At 42.0% G+C, this 17,700-nt stretch overlaps 1 protein-coding gene across 3 annotated transcripts in view; it reads right to left on the bottom strand.

The window, feature by feature from the left end:
* LOC148676731 (chloride channel protein 2-like) overlaps positions 1 to 17,700 on the bottom strand; it is a 255,825-nt gene that overhangs the window by 183,628 nt on the left and 54,497 nt on the right. For all 3 annotated transcript variants that reach the window (XM_088612070.1, XM_088612051.1, XM_088612061.1), the window contains exon 2: positions 6,253 to 6,406. In XM_088612070.1, the coding sequence (XP_088468196.1) occupies positions 6,253 to 6,406 (154 nt within the window). The remainder of the gene's footprint in view (positions 1 to 6,252; positions 6,407 to 17,700) is intronic.

Below are 17,700 nucleotides of genomic sequence, written 5' to 3'. Positions count from 1 at the left end.
ACTAGTACTTGTCATCCCCTATTTTGCAATAGATCTATGATCATATGAACTGTGCAGCACTTGAGCAATAACAGAGTGTGGTTTGAGTATGATTGTGTTAATTACTCTGACTTTGAGCATCTCCAAATTCATGAGTCAGATGTAGGAGGCTTCCTCTTGTCATGAAGACAACTAAATAAAACCCTTCAAAATCTCTACACAAACACTCATGAAGCCATTAAAAGGACAAGCCCACGGGGTTTCTATATTGTTTTCGCTCAACATTTTAGCAAATACCATATTTTTCTGATTTTCTCAGTCTGCTTGCCACCAGCCGCCTCCCGCCTCCCGGATGAAACTAAAACTTCAGTTATGAACTCAAAGAAGGTGGATGCTTTTAGTCCAGACGCAGGGAAGATCAAAGCCATCTTCCGCTCAAAGATGTCCTGGAATTAGCAGGACTCACACAGGCTGATTCCAAAACAAGATAGGAAAAGTTAATTAGAAGTGTTGTGATAAGTGTCTCTACATTAACGAGATATCACAGCGATCTGCTGTAGGATTAGAAAAGGACAGAGTACTTATCGTACCCAAGGCACTTCACAGTAATTACAGCTGGTAGCGTGGAAAGCATCCCCCTGGCCTAGGATTTAACTTATCAGAAAGGGGATGGAAGAGCCAACCACATTTCGAGCTCATTTTAAGATACATCCATCAAACCCATCAAGACAGCAAAAGGCATTAATGGTACTGTTTTAAACCACTGAATCTGGACAGGTTTCCAAACTGCAAAGAAACCCAGCAGCGAAACACTGCAAACAAATGAGTACAGTAGCTTTGAATGGGTTACCACAATAGTGTGTTCAATTTGTTTTGCTATAATGATTTCTAATTGGGTCAACCAGCCAAGGGATCTCGCTTGGAGTTCAGCCTGACCCCTGTAGTTCACACATCACTGGTTCGAACCTGGTCCACATCACTGCTCACCTTTGACCAAGATTTTACCCCACGTGTACACAACTGGCTAAACAGCACTTGGTTTAGGCGAGCTTGATTCAGTCAGAGTTTCCTCGACAGCACACTCCTCCAGCAGGCCAGGTACTGGTGAGGTATTGTTTCTTCTGCAGGTGCAAGCTCTCCTGTGGGATATTATGAATCATACAGTGTGTTAAATGGCATATGTCTAAGACAGTAGATGTTTTGCAGGAAAGTGGGCACAGTCCTCATTTTCCCTCCGCATACTAGTGCAGGGTTTAAAGTTGAGAAAATCTCTTACAATCAGTGGTTCTAAATTGGGAAGGGGAGGGGTGATGAAGGTGAAGGTGAAGAGCTGTGACCCTCACCAGGACAAGAGGACTTGGTTGGCGTGTAAAAACACATACACTGATCTCAGAGTCCCAAGGAACTCAAAACACTTCTTCCATGCTAATCTTACACCCATACTGTGCCACTGACACCACCTGCTGCTAAAAGCAAAGCAGCTGTAAGGACCTGAGTGATGCTAATAGGGACTGCCATACAAACCCATGGACAAACTGCAGCAGGTAGTGTTTTAATGATTAGATTTTTATCACCCTGTTTTCCGAAGGTCTCAAAGCCTCCGTTAACCATCTCTGGCCCTAGAAAGCACTTGTCCACTTATATGTTCGCTTTAGGACCCAGACCACAGGGTGAGCTCCCCCTACTGGTTCCAGTAACACCTCTTCCAGCAGCAATCTTAGCCTTCCCAGGAGGTCTCCCATCCAGGTACTGGCCAGGCTCACACCTGCTCAACTTCAGTGGATTTCTAGTTGTGAGTTGTAGGAAGTAAATATTTTTGAATACAGGACCCTTTGCATTTAGGCTTCAGGCTGTGAGCCACTCTCAAACAAGTGGCTGAGCCTTCATTCTTTCAACATCATTAATGTTTAATAACTGAAATTGAATTAAGTATATTTAAATAGAGCTTTATATCCAAAGGTTCCCAAAGAGTTTTACATGTAGCAATGTAGCCCCTTCGCCAGGCTCTGTAATGTGCCACCTTGGTGATGTGAGGCAGCCCTTACATGCCATAAGTATTCTACACAGCTGAATGAAGGGAGAACATTATGAAGGCTAGATTCTACAGGCTCAAAGCCTGTATTTAGGTAGGACACTAGGTTTAACGCTCCTACTCCTTAGAAAAAGTGCTATTAATGACTACGTACTGTAGACCTCAGCTTAATGACATCTGAAAGATGTCACCTCCTACATCACAGTAACCTTCATCATCACACTGAGGCAATGATGTGGACATCCTGGTCCAGAGGACAGAGTGTCATCTAGTCCACCATCACCACTTCCAATAGCAACACGGTTTTCCTTGGAGGTCTCCCATCCCAGCACTGACCAGGCCCTAACTCGGTTTGCTTCTGAGATCAGGCTTCAAGGTTTTAATACTATTTATTATTCTACACATATCCTTTTCAATATGTATGCAATGATGTCTGCGTCTTGTAATAGTCTCGAAATAAAGAGAACATACAGTACTATATATTTTCACGTTTACCACCATTTAAACTGCACAGAAAACCAATTTTACAATAAAAGTGAGAAAGCACTTGACATGACACTCAAACGCCATCTGTCACAATAAGCACTCCATTCTTTCTTTTAATACAAGGAATACAATAAAAGCTGAAATTGCTGCCTTTAACCCACACAACCAGCTCATTATATACTCGCTGAGAGAAAGTGATTTAAATTGAGATAAATACAGCCTTGGCTTTGGGGGAAAAAGTACCAAAGTGATTTCATCTGTTCAGCAAGAAGTGCAACAGCTGACTAGCAGAGAGTTCTAAACTGCAGTTTAAAAGATGGCAAGAGGCTGTCCCAGACCACATAAACACCCAGCTGTAACTGTGAACCATGAAGACAGGAGAAGGAAAAATCCAAAGGCATTCAAGAGACCAGAGTGCATAGATTCAAGGAAACACCATGTGTGTACTAGATGGAAAACAGTAGATGGCGCTCTATCCCTACACTAGCAGCAGCACTAATACAAGACCTAGATATACTGTACAACAATGCTGGATTTCACAATACGCAGCTACAGCTCACCAGTGAGGGGCAAAGAGGAAAAAACGGAGGTAAATGGGAACAGAATCTCACACTGCAATGGTGTCCACATTACCTAGCTCTTTATAACTGACTACACAAAACGTCACCATGAGGCAATATCAGAATGCACAAAAATCTCTGTTTTCAGCTTTTAGCTGAAAGCTAAGCACACTCCCAGCTGTTCCATCCAAACATTGCTCTCCTATTAAAAGGCAACATGAGACTGCCAAGATATTCGCTAATGTATTAAATAAGCTCTGGTTCAGCACAGAAAGTATTTATGATCAATAGGAAGAAATAACATTGAACTTACATCAAGAGCTGGGTGCTGCATTTATGTTTCAACTCTATGTCCACCTTCAGGTGGCATTAATAGAGTAATGTCAAATAAAGATTATTTTGCTGTTGATGTCTCCTGACATTGAGCATAAACTTGAAAACTTCATGCTGTCAAATGAAACAGCCTCGGTTTTCTATCTGTTAAACAAAAATCTTTCCTGTCTCCCCAAAAATCACTCCTTCTCTCTTTCTACTGAAGCCACTATGCTAATAAAAATTCCAGAAACCTGAAAATATCTTTCCATGTTAGAATAAAATAATTTATCCAGCAGCCCCTCCTAGTGCCCAAAGATGTTATTACTGTCCATCTCACTAGGCACTCATGTAGTGTTTCTTTCGTTACTGAGAATCTCTGTTTTCTACAAATCTACATCAAGCCTTACAGATCTTAGAAAGAAAACATTACAAATGTAATATCAACAAAAACAAAATGAATTGAAACTCACTTTCAGTTTTTCCCGTCTCAAAGCAGATTATCCCATATTGCAATTAATAACGGGATTAATACCCTTTAAGATAAAGACTGGCAGCAGTGTGCAGAGTTTAAAACCATGGACTCCTCACGGGAAGGTTGTAGGCTGAAATCACATGTGCTTCTGTCTCCAGTCTGTCCATTTACTACTATTTTCATCATCTGGAGAGCCACATATACTTGATCGTAGGCATATTCTCCATAAAAATGAACGGATGCAGCAATACGTTTGCATTGATACATTGTACATTGACAAAAACCTATAATACAATTCCCTGCTCTGTGGAAGGGAATATATTCAAAATACAACTTAGATCCAGCCTGGGAAATAAACCCTACAATCCACATTATACCCATGAGCCTGTTTGGCAAATACGTTTAAAAGTATTTAGTGCTCTTAACCACAAAGACCAGCAGGTCAGAAACTAACTGGTTAAAACAAGAGAGGCATCATTATGGCACTGGAAAAAAAATGGCTTGACAGACTAAACAATGACCATTCAGCTTTGACCAATATTAGATCAGTGGCATAGTGGTTTAGCAGTTAGTGATGCCTCACATCTCTGGGGTCCTGGGTAAATTCTCCCCTGGTGTGCCTTTTGTGTGGAGTTTCCCTGTATCTCCATGATCAGATGGATTTTCTCTGGTTTCTCCAGCTTCATTCCATCTCCCAGAGACATGCTGGCTAGTTTGAATTGGCTGTTCAAAAGCGCTCCTTCTTCCATGGCACTGTGATGGACTGGCGTCCTGTCGGGGTGGAGAGCAGTTACAGTATGCGCTCTCCGTTGCACTCTGTACCCTCAATGGGACCAGCGATTTACACATAACAGAGTATGGATGGTTCGCACTTCTGCTTTGCCTTCTCCCTGGAAAGCCAGACTGGCGGCCCGCGCTTAGCAAGTTACCGTTTTGACTGCTTGAGCTCCAATAGGAAGCTCTCTGTTTGTACAAAAGGCCCTCAATTGGTTTCCTCTATGGTGGTAACAATGTGCAGTGAGACGCAGGAGATTAGGGAGCCCTAGGTTTCCTGGCCAGGACAGCAGGGGGTCTCCAGGCAGTGTGTGTGTGCAGACAGGAAAGAAACACCCTCTTAATATTCTCATGTAGCTTTTTAATCAGCATGCACACTGTCCTGAATTCAACCTTCAGCTTTAGGGAAAGGACTTCCTTATCCCTTATCATTAATAATAATCACATTGCATTTACCTTATATAATTAAGACGTTGAGGTGTTTACATTCCTTTGGAGATACAAAACAAAACCCCCTCGCATGAAAAGCCACCACCCCTTCTAACACACACACATTTGTGTTCTACTGTAGTTTTATTTAGTCCACAATCTTGCAGATTTGAAAGAAGATGCCTTTTAGTTCATTACAACAGGTTACTGGCATCGTGGAGATTTTTGTGGACAATTTTGACAGGAATACATACCTCCTCACCCACACTCACATGCTTCACATTGTCATCTGGGTCAGACAAACGAAATAGACATCATTGTCAAGGAGATCATTCGATCATCACACCTTTGTAAGGTCTCTTTAGTGCAATTCAGTCAAATTTTGAAAGTTTATTCAGATCACAGTCCAGAGAGCAGAATTACGCTAAAATAAAATCATTTTGTGAGATTTTGACAAAACCACTCACAGCCGTGGTTAACTTCTTGAGTTACCATAAATGTCAAGACAAGGACAGAACTTATACTTAAACACAGAAAGAACAGACATAGTACACAGATATTTTAAAAATAATTTATTGCATATTCTGATGTTTGCTGGTCTAAGACAGTCACACTTTCAGTCAGCTACTGTAAATTAGTCACTGACAGAGTAAAACAACTGGAGTGCTGCCCACTTTCTTCATCTTAGGAAGTTCTAAAGGTAGAACACAGTTCCTCATCTTAAATGACAAGATATGGAAATTGTGGCATACAAGCGTGTCTCTGGGAAGGTCTCTGAAAGGTTTTCCTGCACACTATGCCCCCAGGCAGATTCCAGAGGTGATTCAAGCCACTCGTGCACAGACAGTAGCTGAGCATCTGGGCCAAACTGACGTATTGATCATCAGCAAAATCACTTAATTTACTAAAAAGTCACAATGCAGCATTGCTTCATTCTTTCAACATGTCTTCTTTGTGTGCTTATCATATCAAGTGTTGGTTTTTCCAAAAAGAAAACCCCCCTGCTATCCTCAAACCCTTTCCTTGTTCCACACTTCCCACAATCGCTTACTGGCATGTGGTCCAGTCACGTCTCACCACCGCCCCCAATGTGTGGTCACTCCTGTATCCCAGCCACTGGCATGTGGTCATTCCCACACGCCCCGCCCCTCTCCCTAGGGTATGGTCACTAACCCCCTATCCCACCCTGGCACGGGGTGACTCACTCCGACACTTGGCGCAGCGCCCTTTATCATACTCCAGCAGCTCTGCTGACCGGCTCCGCTCGCTGGACACCCTCCGGATACTGCTCTCCTCTCGCAGCCGCGCAGCCTCCTCCTTGGCGTATACCCCCAGCTCCTGGGTATACCTGCCATACATCTGTGGGCACATCAACCAAGAGCAGCCGTCAGGAAGGGAAGATGGGGAATGAAAGACAAGAGGCCCACAGCACTCTGCTGCAGGAGGGGCAGGGAAGAACTGGTCCACTTCCAGTCCAGGGATCCTCAATGTCGGTCCATGAGACACAGGCCTGTAGGCTTTATTGGGAACAGAACATTCAAAGTGCTTAAATGCTGGAATACACTGCTCATTTGAATTGATTAAGTCAATAACTCAACTGAGTCATTAGGAGCAGAAGGTCCCAGTGCTCTCCTGGACAAACAACTGGTTCAATGAGCTTGATCATCAGCTCGGTACTTTGATGATTATTTCAGTCCTACAGTATAATTATTGTGACACAATGCTGTAAGGACTCTAGAGGATCCCACACTCTGCAACAGAACTGAACTCTAAAGTAGTCAAGAGCCCTAAAACGGCATCACTGATATGTTTATGGGCATGGAAACATCCAAGATTTGTCCAGTAGCTGAGAACACTTACGGATTCCTCAGAGTGCAGCAGAGGAGGTCCATCGAATCCATTTAAGAGAATCAATTTTTTTTACATTTTCTCACATACAATGTTAATCATGAACATGCCAAGGATCGTACAGATAGTTTAAACAGGACCAGGCAGTGGAAATGACTATAGCAATGGGCACACAAGAACAGTCGAGAGGCCTCGAGTGATGTAACCCTGTTCATCACAGCTATAGTACGGAATGAGCTGTACTGTCACCAAAGACAATACCTCTCCTCTCACGGCACACCAGCAAGGGCTATAGCACAGGGAAAAGTCCCAGTCTCTCCTCTGCTAACATACTCCCTCTGCACAGAACATAGCCTCCACCCCAACCTCCAGCAGAGAAAAAGAACAAACTGCACCCCAGGGAAATCACAAAGCATCAAAAACCCTTAGCTTTGATATTGAAAGGAGTTAAGGGGCAAAAATAAATATTGACGAGGACTTGGGGAGAAAAGACTAACTTGGAAAAATATTTTTGTTTTCTTTTCTTGTGGGATCAAGATGTAATTTTAGAATGGAGAATTTGGACTCCATGCCGGTGCTGAAACTAGATTATTATCCTGTTTTATCACAGACAGGAAGCAAGACTTGTGCTCTTTTTAAGTGTTTCGACAGTGAACCATATTTTTGCAAAAGGCTTTTTGTATTTTACCAGGATTTTATTTATCCTAGATGTGAATTATTAACTGTGCATTTATTATCATATTGTCATTCTTCTCCCTGCTTTTATCACAGTGCAAGTGCACAAGCCGAGTTAGTTTAGCTAAAATATTGATGCCTTTCACCGTTTTATCCCAAGCAATGACAATTCCCAACTTCATTCAGCTGTACTACTGGAAGACTCCAGGCTCCAGGGCTATGAATATGGGCTCTCTGCAAACATATGTGGCACAGTAAGATGCACTACAACACACACACACACACACACACACACACACACACACACACACACACACACACATACATTATAGAAATGCTTGATTTGGCTCCACTTACTCAGTGCAGTAAAAAATGTAAGGCGACAGGAGTGGACAGTAGCAACATAAAAGATTTACTGTAATGGCTCCAAGGAGAGCTACATATTACAGAAAGGTGAATGGGGATCTCCTTAAAGAGGGAGCAGGGCAGAGGTTAAAACAGTCCCTGTTGAGCACATACAGTAGCCCTCTCTGACACAGGAACTAACAGCAAATCAATAACCTCTCTCTGGAGCTAGGCGTCTGCAGGAGGGATCAGAGGAGAATCAGGCCCGAGAAGAAGGAAGGGGCACAAGAAGACCAGTCAGACCCAGGAAGAGAGAGAGTGGGGGTGGGCTGTGACAGGCACCGGGCTGTGTCTGTGCACCACTCAATGCCCATTGTCTCTACTGTTTACACACGCGTCTGGATCAGAGACCGCCCTCGCACACTGCCGACAGGCCCCCCGGAGAGCAGGCCGGAGCAGGGAGGAAAAGACCACGTCGGCTTCCTAAGACTCAGATAAAAAAAAGAAAAGCCTTTTCTGGAATTCTGTACCATTGTTCTTGGACAATTTTCTAACATGCCACTGAAAACCTTTTCTCCACCTGTCTGCCTCAGTGGGCAGGGTCCCTTTAAAGAGTAACAGCTCTTTAACGACTTCACACTAGGAATTCTAGGAGCGAAATTTCATGCAATTAAAAGCAAACATTTTATTTTCTAGGCTATACACACTCACTTGATCTTTGAGAAAAGCTTAGGAGCATCATGGGACACAACTTAAATATGACTTCAAGCAAACTGAAAAGGCAAGCAGAAAACTTGCCATTCCATCAACATGTGTGCACAGATCGGTACTCTGCTTTGTCATTAGTGCTCTTTATTCAGCATGCATAGTTTTCTAAATGGTCGTATAATTAGATTGGTTGCATCTGTGTAAGTGATCACCAAGTCATGTCCTGTGACGCATTTGTTCTTTTCAAGAAGATCAAGTTTGTTTTGTGAAATGACAGGCGCGTACTTTCATTTATAGATCTTTTACAAGAACCCTCCAGAAAGCAAATTCTGGAAAGTGATAAAAACAGATTGAGGTCATTTTTGGGTCTCTGAGGCAAAGATATAACTCCTGATGTTTGTACCACAAGCGCCCAGACAACAACCCACAGCAGAACTGATAGGCCCAAGAGAAATCAAGAGAGGCAAAATCTTTTGAACCCCAATCCAAAGAAACACTTACTATGGTCTCTGAAAAACAAGAACTCAGGCACTTTGCTGGATTGTATTTCAGTGTTTCAAATGTGATTAGAGGAGATGAGCGTTTAAGAAGAACATGAAGACAAGAGATTAAAAATCCCTGAAAAAAGGAAAAAGCAGGATAATAGTCTTCCCAGCAAGCATTCTGTGCGTTACTCCAGATATTCATACCACTGGGTGCTACACAGGGAGGGCTGGCACTCAGGACTCCCTCCTACAGTGCTAAGAGTTGTTAATGCACTGGGTTATTTGTCCCTTTAGACTCACCTTGGCTTTTCAAGGCTTCTGTTGGCAGCGTTTTGGTAGCATCATCAATATTTATAGTATTAATTATAATTATTAGCATTGCCCATGGCACAAGCAGACAGGGAAACCCAGTCCAAGGGGAGGTGTGTGCTGGTAGAGGAATGCAGGACAGCAGTTAATCTGCTTCCAAGACTCCACTCATACTAAGGTCTGGAATTCTTTAATGATGGGGCATATTTTGCACAGTGCTATACTATTACACAATCCCATTAAGCAATGCCAGAACCCACAGGAACAAAACGAAAGAGTGACACATATCAGTCAAATACCAGAGCAGAAAAGAAATATGAACTGCAATCATGCCATGAGCTCTTCTGTGCTTGACAGATTAGTTCATCGTTTAAAATGTATGAAAATAGGATCACTTAAGATTCCCAACACATGGTTCATGGACAAATGGTATATTTTGATTCCCGATTTAAAACAGTCACCTTCCGTTCTCACTCGCTGCAGCAGTCAACTCCATAAACTCAGACTGCCGTAAGTCAAAACTTGGTCTCCCTTTCCCCAGTCATCTCTGGGGAAGCCACAAGCCAGCTGCCTTGAGCACAACATAGGTACGTGGTGACAGGAAACTCTACAACAGTTGTCAAGATCCCTTGTCAGAAATAAAGCTCTGTTGAGACCTGGGACCAGCTGCTAAACCTGATTTATATCAGGGCAGCGTAAATCAAATGGCCCATCCTCCCTACAGAAATATTGCAAATTGATATGAAGAGCTCTGCACTGATACAGAGACTGTATCAGGGTGTAATACAGAATAAAGAGAGCAGAATTGGTAAAGAATGACAACCAGATAAGCACTGATGGCTTAATAAATACTGTACTCTACATATTGTCTAGAGAGACAGGTGAAAGCAGCAGCATTCCTTAAATAAGCTGTATGTAAGTACATCTGTGAAGTCAAGTGTTACTATCAAATTTTCTCACTAAGGCAGTATCTCCTGAAAAAGTGTGGGGACACTGTAACTGACAGGTTTTTTTGACAAGTCAAATAGCACCACTTTTCAGATTTAAAAGTACCATCACATTTGTTTCTTATTTTTACTATAGTTTCCCTTTCAATCAAGAAGATTTCCATGTAAGTACAACTTCCCGCTCAAACAAAAACCTTAAGAGAAACATCTACTCTGCCTGTGTCCAGAAAAACGCTTACAAAGTCAGTGAGAATTCACCCTCTTAAGACAATGACCCAACACATACTGCACACTTAACACAAGGAGAAAAAGCAGAAGAAGTGGAAATTCCTGAACTCGCCAAGTCAATCTTCTGACCTCTGACTGATCCTATTGAGCAGCATTTTACTTGTTGGAGGGGAAACTAAAGTCATAAAACCCCACAAAGAAGCAACAACTGAAAGGCACCTCAAAGGAACACATAAAGAGTCTGGTGATGCCGATGGATCACTGATTGAATCAGCCATTTACAGTACATTTAAGGTGTATACAACCAAATACTAACTTTACACTAATATTTCTTTTAGTACCATTTTCCCCAATACTCATGCTTCTCTGAAATTCGGGGGTGGGACTGAACACAAAACAATTGTTCTAACATGGTTATATCACATATGCACAAAAAAGTCCAGAAATAAAAGCTGACATTTCCATTATTTTTCTTCTATTTATCTTTATCTAAAATACATATTTTGATGGTACACAGCAAAAATATATTTCACTTCAATGCCCCAATACTTATGCTTTTCAGTGTATGTAGGAGAATATGAAGGAGCTTCAGTTTAAGGAAGAATCTAAAAAACCCAGGAGTTTCTGAATACTCCAGAAGAAGTATGTATGTACAGTATACGTGAGGACATGTGGTTTTGTCAACCTTCATTATAAGAGCAGGTGGGCGGCAAACTACTGTATGTAAACAGGTATATTGTACCACACAGCAATTTGACTTTGAAACTGGGCTTTGACAGTGTCCCCATGAAACGGCACAACAGAGAAAAAACCTTAGTCCATCACTGCAATGTTCATACTGTATAAACAGAGAGTAATCTAATATACACAGAAAAGAAACCTTGAGAACACCGTGGCAGTCTTGTCCAGCAGAAGATATTGAATAGATTTGATTTAAACACTTTAACAACTTAATTCCTCTCCACAGCTGTGCTTGACAAAACAGCTTTATTGGACATGACTAAAGCTCCAAGTTCTAAAGACCCCCAGCTGCCTGAGGGATAATGAAAGATTATTCCGATACTGTGAAAACAATTATGGTTAATGCAATTATCTTACTACACAACCACATGGTTTAACAAAAGCCACTGTGTAGATTCCGTGCAGTTGAACGATCGTGCATGTAAAGGAACAAGTGATAGGTTTATTCCATGCTGAAAAGAGAAGAAAGAAAACACAACGTTTCGGCCGTGGAGCCTTCTTCAGGTGTGGAAGCCTACGCATGCTGATGCAGCTACCCACCTGAAATACTTCATAGTGCATGTAGCTTCAGACAGCAAAAGGAGTGTACAGTTAAGGAATGAAGTGAAGAAAAGTCAAACGCTAACAGCAAGATTAAAGCTCTGTGCCTCCTCTCACTTCCTCACTGCTCCAATTCAAGCAGTTCCACCCCGTCAGCCACGCCCGCCTCCTACGGCAGCTCTGAATAGAGTTGCCAGGCAACTACATCACTCCTTCCAATCTGCATCTCTTGCTTCACCTGAAGTAAGAAGACTTAAGACCAACAACTTGTGATTATCATTAGGACCACTATTCTCATTTTTTGTGCATGGGAAAGTTTAGGTTTCCTAGATATTTCCTTGTGACCCACTGATAGAGAACCACCAATTCTTTTTTTGACAAACGCGACTCACCCTAACAATCTTTGAACAAGCAGAGATGAGCATAAGGTGCTCTGATATAAGGTGTCAAGCTGTCTGCCTTGTGCAAACACTGTGAGCCCCACAAAACCCCACTAAAACAGCTCTCTTGGTAGAACTTGGTAGGTTCAACCATCAACCTGGCCAGTCAGAGCTGACCCATAACACAGCCCTCCACAGAGGGAATCCTACCAACTGGGCTCCTCAGCGCTTACACCGAGAGTAAAAAAAGAAATCAATGCAAAAACTTTATAGAAACATAAAAGGTCAACAAAGGTTTAAGATAACTGGGCCAGAAGTAAGGAGTCAAAGAAAGACTGCTCCTCTCAGCGCCGAGCTTCATATAGTAGCTCATCCAGATAGAATCAAGGAGCTTATTTGCAGACATACACTACTGCCTGTGCTGTGGCTCGGAATGTAGCCATCACTGCTCCTAACTGACCTTTCTGCTTTCCATGACTACTAGTACCTGCAGGACAAACGCCCAAGAGCATTCTTCAGCCATAACCACTTGCACTTCTTTCTCACAATAATGAAAGCTTTCTTAAAAGTTAAAAATATCACCTTGATAAAGACACTGACTTTGCCTTTGTATAGTGCTTTGTGTAGACTTTTTCTACCCAAGCCGAGAGTGGAAGAGCTAATGTTTTTAAATGTAATACTAGAAGGAATCCAATGCCACGTGCATTTTTATCAGTTTGCTGAAGTATTTAATACTGTTTGACTTACTGTTATTTCTTTCCTTTTTCCTTCCACACTCACTTGATCTTTGAGAAAAGCTTAGAAGCATCATGGGACACAACTTAAATATGACTTCAAGCAAATTGAAAAGGCAAGCAGAAAACTTGCCATTCCATCAACATGTGTGCACAGATCAGTACTCTGCTTTGTCATTAGTGCTCTTTATTCAGCATGCATAGTTTTCTAAATGGTCGTATAATTAGATTGGTTGCATCTGTGTAAGTGATCACCAAGCCATGTCCTGTGACGCATTTGTTCCTTTCAAGAAGATCAAGTTTGTTTTGTGAAATGACAGGCGCGTGCTTTCATTTATAGATCTTTTACAAGAACCCTCCAGAAAGCAAATTCTGGAAAGTGATAAAAACAGATTGAAGTCATTTTTGGGTCTCTGAGGCAAAGATATAACTCCTGATGTTTGTACCACAAGAGCCAGACAACAACCCACAGCAGAACTGATAGTCCTAAGAGAAATCAAGAGAGGCAAAATCTTTTGAACCCCAATCCAAAGAAACACTATGGTCTCTGAAAAACAAGAACTCAGGCACTTTGCTGGATTGTATTTCAGTGTTTCAAAAGAGATTAGAGGAGATGAGCATTTAAGAAGAACATGAAGACAAGAGACTAAAAATCCCTGAAAAAGAACAAAGCAGGATAATAAAGTCTTCCCAGCAAGCATTCTGTGCTTTACTCCAGATATTCATACCACTGGGTGCTACACAGGGAGGGCTGGCACTAAGGACTCCCTCCCACAGTGCTAAGAGGTGTTAATGTACTGGGTTATTTGTCCCTTTAGGCTCACCTTGGCTTTTCAAGGCTTCTGTTGGCAGCGTTTTGGTAGCATCATCAATATTTATAGTATTAATTATTATTATCTGGAAATATCTTGTGCTTATGTTGTAACTGACATATTTTTTTAATCAGCCATTTACAGTACATTTAAGGTGTATACAACCAAATACTAACTTTACACTAATCTTTGTTTTAGTACCATTTTCCCCAATACTCATGCTTCTCTGAAATTCGGGGGAGGGACTGAACACAAAAAAATTGTTCTAACATGGTTATATCACATATGCACAAAAAAGTCCAGAAATAAAAGCTGACATTTCCATCATTTTTATTCTATTTATCTTTATCCAAAATACATAACTTGATGGTACACAGCAAAAATATATTTCACTTCAATGCCCCAATACTTATGCTTTTTAGTGTATGTAGGAGTATATGAAGGAGCTTCAGTTTAAGGAAGAATCTAAAAAACCCAAGAGTTCCTTAGTACTCTGAGAAGACCTATGTATATACAGTATATGTGAGGACATGTTGTTTTGTCAACCTTCATTATAAGAGCAGGCAGGCGGCAAAGTACTGTACGTAAACAGGTATACTGTACTATACAGCACCCCACAGTGTCCCCATGAAACGGTAAAACAGAGAAAAAACCTTAGTTCATCACTGTGATCTTCATACTGTATAATCAGAGAGTAATCTAATATACACAGAAAAGAAACCTTGAGAACACAGTGGCAGTCTTATTTTGAAAATAAATGCATGTGAACAGCAGAAGATATTGAATAGATTTGATTTAAATGCTTTAACAACTTAATTTCATCTCCACAGCTGTGCTTGACAAAAAAGCTTTATTGGACATGACTGAAGCTCCAAGTTCTAAAGACCCCCAGCTGCCTGAGGGATAATGAAAGATTATTCTGATACTGTGAAAACAATTATGGTTAATGCAATTATCTTACTACACAACCACATGGTTTAACAAAAGCCACTGTGTAGATTCCGTGCAGTTGAACCATCGTGCATGTAAAGGAACAAGTGATAGGTTTATTCCATGCTGAAAAGAGAAGAAAGAAAACACGACGTTTCGGCCGTGGAGCCTTCTTCAGGTGTGGAAGCCTACGAATGCTGACACAGCTACCCACCTGAACTACTTCATAGTGCATGTAGCTTCAGACAGCAGGAGTGTACAGTTGGAGTGTACAGGAATGAAGTGAAGAAAAGTCAGACCCTTACAGCAAGATTAAAGCTCTGTGCCTCCTCTCACTACCTCACTGCTCCAATTCAAGCAGTTCCACCCCGTCAGCCACACCCGGCCTCCTACGGCAGCTCTGAATAGAGTTGCCTGGCAACTACATCACTCCTTCCAATCTGCATCTCTTGCTCCACCTGAAGTAAGAAGACTTAAGACCAACAACCTGTGATTATCATTAGGACCACTGTTCTCATTTTTTGTGCATGGGAAAGTTTAGATTTCCTAGATATTTCTAGTTCTGTAAAACACTTTGAGAAGCCACCTTTAAAGACCCAAAATTGATGGCAAATCATCCTTATTATCCAGAAGGAGCGCCTGAATGGGCCAAATGTAATGGCACCTGGCAGGCCATGTGTGAAAGCAATTGCTTTGGAGAACATAAAATCTTTATTTTAAAAATAAGTCTTTAAAAAAATTGTAGGTAGCACTGTCTTAGCCCTGGACTATTCTTCTTCCTCTCCCCCGTGTTAACTAATCTTGGAAAGATTGCCTCTAAATTTAGATACAGTACGCCACTCACACCTCAGACAGACCTTGTACTTGGCATATTTTTGTAAATCCCATAATCCCTGCCTCAATGCTCCTGTGTTGCCACATCATTTGCATACATAAGCATGCACTCAGCAGGTGTGAATTCACTCATCTTCCATTGCGAACACACGGCATACAGGACTTTCAGCTGCTTCTTCTTGTAGTTCATGGCCCCTTCCCGATGGCTTACTTGTCTCATTAACCTTAGGAGATTTTTGAGAACCTTAGCTTCTTCCTATTAGGTACAAGATACCTTATGGGTTACATTCAGACCACCATATTGTAAAAACTATACTGAGAAGGACAAGATTTGTTGTGTTCTACACTGATGAAACAACGAGGAACACATTTGTGTCACTGTTGGACATCTGCACTTTCCAGGTGGTCACAGATACAGCTCTGACTCATTTCACAACACAGCCAAAGTGTTAATCACCATAAATAAAACACACCTGTGATGCCTGTTTGAATAAGGGCTACTGCCTGGAGTCCTTTATTCTCCAGAAGTAACAACGTAAAGCCATGCTAGTAAAGGAGCCAGTATAGAGATAAGACAGTGGGGCAGCTTGCTGGGAGAGAGGACAACAGCAGCAAAGAAGGACAAAGAAAAACCAAGCAAACAATACTCCTCCAAATTCATCATTTGAACAATCTCATGTTCTACTCTGCCCTGGATACACACAAGGGTAAAAGTCAGCGACACAAAACACCTCAACATTGAACCAACATTAAGATATTTGGACACATCTGTCCTTAGAAATGTATGGATGACCACCCACACTTGTTCACTTCACTGAGAAGACCAGGGATCACAGTCAACTGTGCTACAATCATCAACAGTCGCACCCACTCATGGTCAGTGAACATAGCACTGGGCAACATGAAGGAGGGGGTCCTGAGCAGGACAGAGGATGGAAAACAAGCAGGCAGTGTTTTGAGAAGTATAGAAAAGTGGAGACAATGCAGCATGTGGTACACAGGAGTTTGCGTGGTGCTGAAAAGTCTGCTAAGTGAAAAGATTATGGAAATCTCAATAAATCACAGAGGTGTACCAATAAAAGTAAGCCAACACCGGCGCACAGGAACATAAGGCCATCAAATAGATGCAAATCTGGACATTTCAGTCAAAACATTTTCCGCAGACAGCAGTGACTCTAAATTACATTTGGAAACAGATGAAACAGACAGTTTTTGTACTAACTACTGTTGGGACTGTGGCCCTTGAGATAGAGCTTGTCCTTGTGTTCGATTCACTGTCAGATGTCAATCCTGCTGCTGAACAGAAAAACAGGAAGTGGGAGCGTGCAGTCTGATGAGTGACCTAAGCGTTTATGACAGTAAGCAGTGGTCTCTGACATGCGGACACGTCCCTTCAACACTGAGCCCAGCCACTCACGCACAACCCCCCCCGGCGTTCCTCCAGAGCCTGTAGGAAGCAGGAGTGGCAGGTCAGTGCCAGCATCACATGCAAACTGCTGAGCTAGGTGGGTTTCCTCAGTCACTGTGCTGACTCAGGCAATTGCTACTTTCTTTCAGACACTACCCTTTTACCTGCGTATTTATAATATATTCTGCAGCAGCATGCTACCCCTCTCACTTTCCTGGAGCAACAAAGGCAACAGAGCCATGGTTGAACACCTGAGGTTGGCAGGCTGGCCAAAGTTGCCAAGGTAGGGTACTGTACAACACAGCTGCTGGGCACAATGCAGAAATGTCCAGGGGTAATTGTGGTAGGTAAGGTGGCAATAGAGGGATGTTAAATGGGGAGCAAAAACAGACATGTGCAAGGTAAATATGAGTTGGAGCTATACCCCACCCTATCACAGCTGCCCCCTTAAAGGTAAGGATATTATTAAAATACTGTAGCATGACAGCATCTTTGGCAGCCAGGGGCATGCTGGGAAACTGTGGAACAGATTAGAGAGTGATGTAAACAAAATGTTCCAAGCTTTTCTCAGAGACTGTCAGTCAAGACATTTTAGGTACTGTACTGTACGTGGCACAAGACTAAAAAGTACGGCATGATCATCAATTATCTAGTAATTAAGCTGGAGCAAAAACAGAAACATTTTTGCAGTAGAACTACTGCTCTTGTGCTGTTCTGTGCTTTAGTAGT

Source organism: Lepisosteus platostomus, chromosome 2 (genome assembly GCF_059453375.1).
Source record: "Lepisosteus platostomus isolate fLepPlt1 chromosome 2, fLepPlt1.hap1, whole genome shotgun sequence".
In the NCBI taxonomy this organism is placed as follows: domain Eukaryota; kingdom Metazoa; phylum Chordata; class Actinopteri; order Semionotiformes; family Lepisosteidae; genus Lepisosteus; species Lepisosteus platostomus.
The sequence above is the reverse complement of the archived record's forward strand: the minus strand, read 5'-3'. Positions and strand labels throughout refer to the sequence as shown.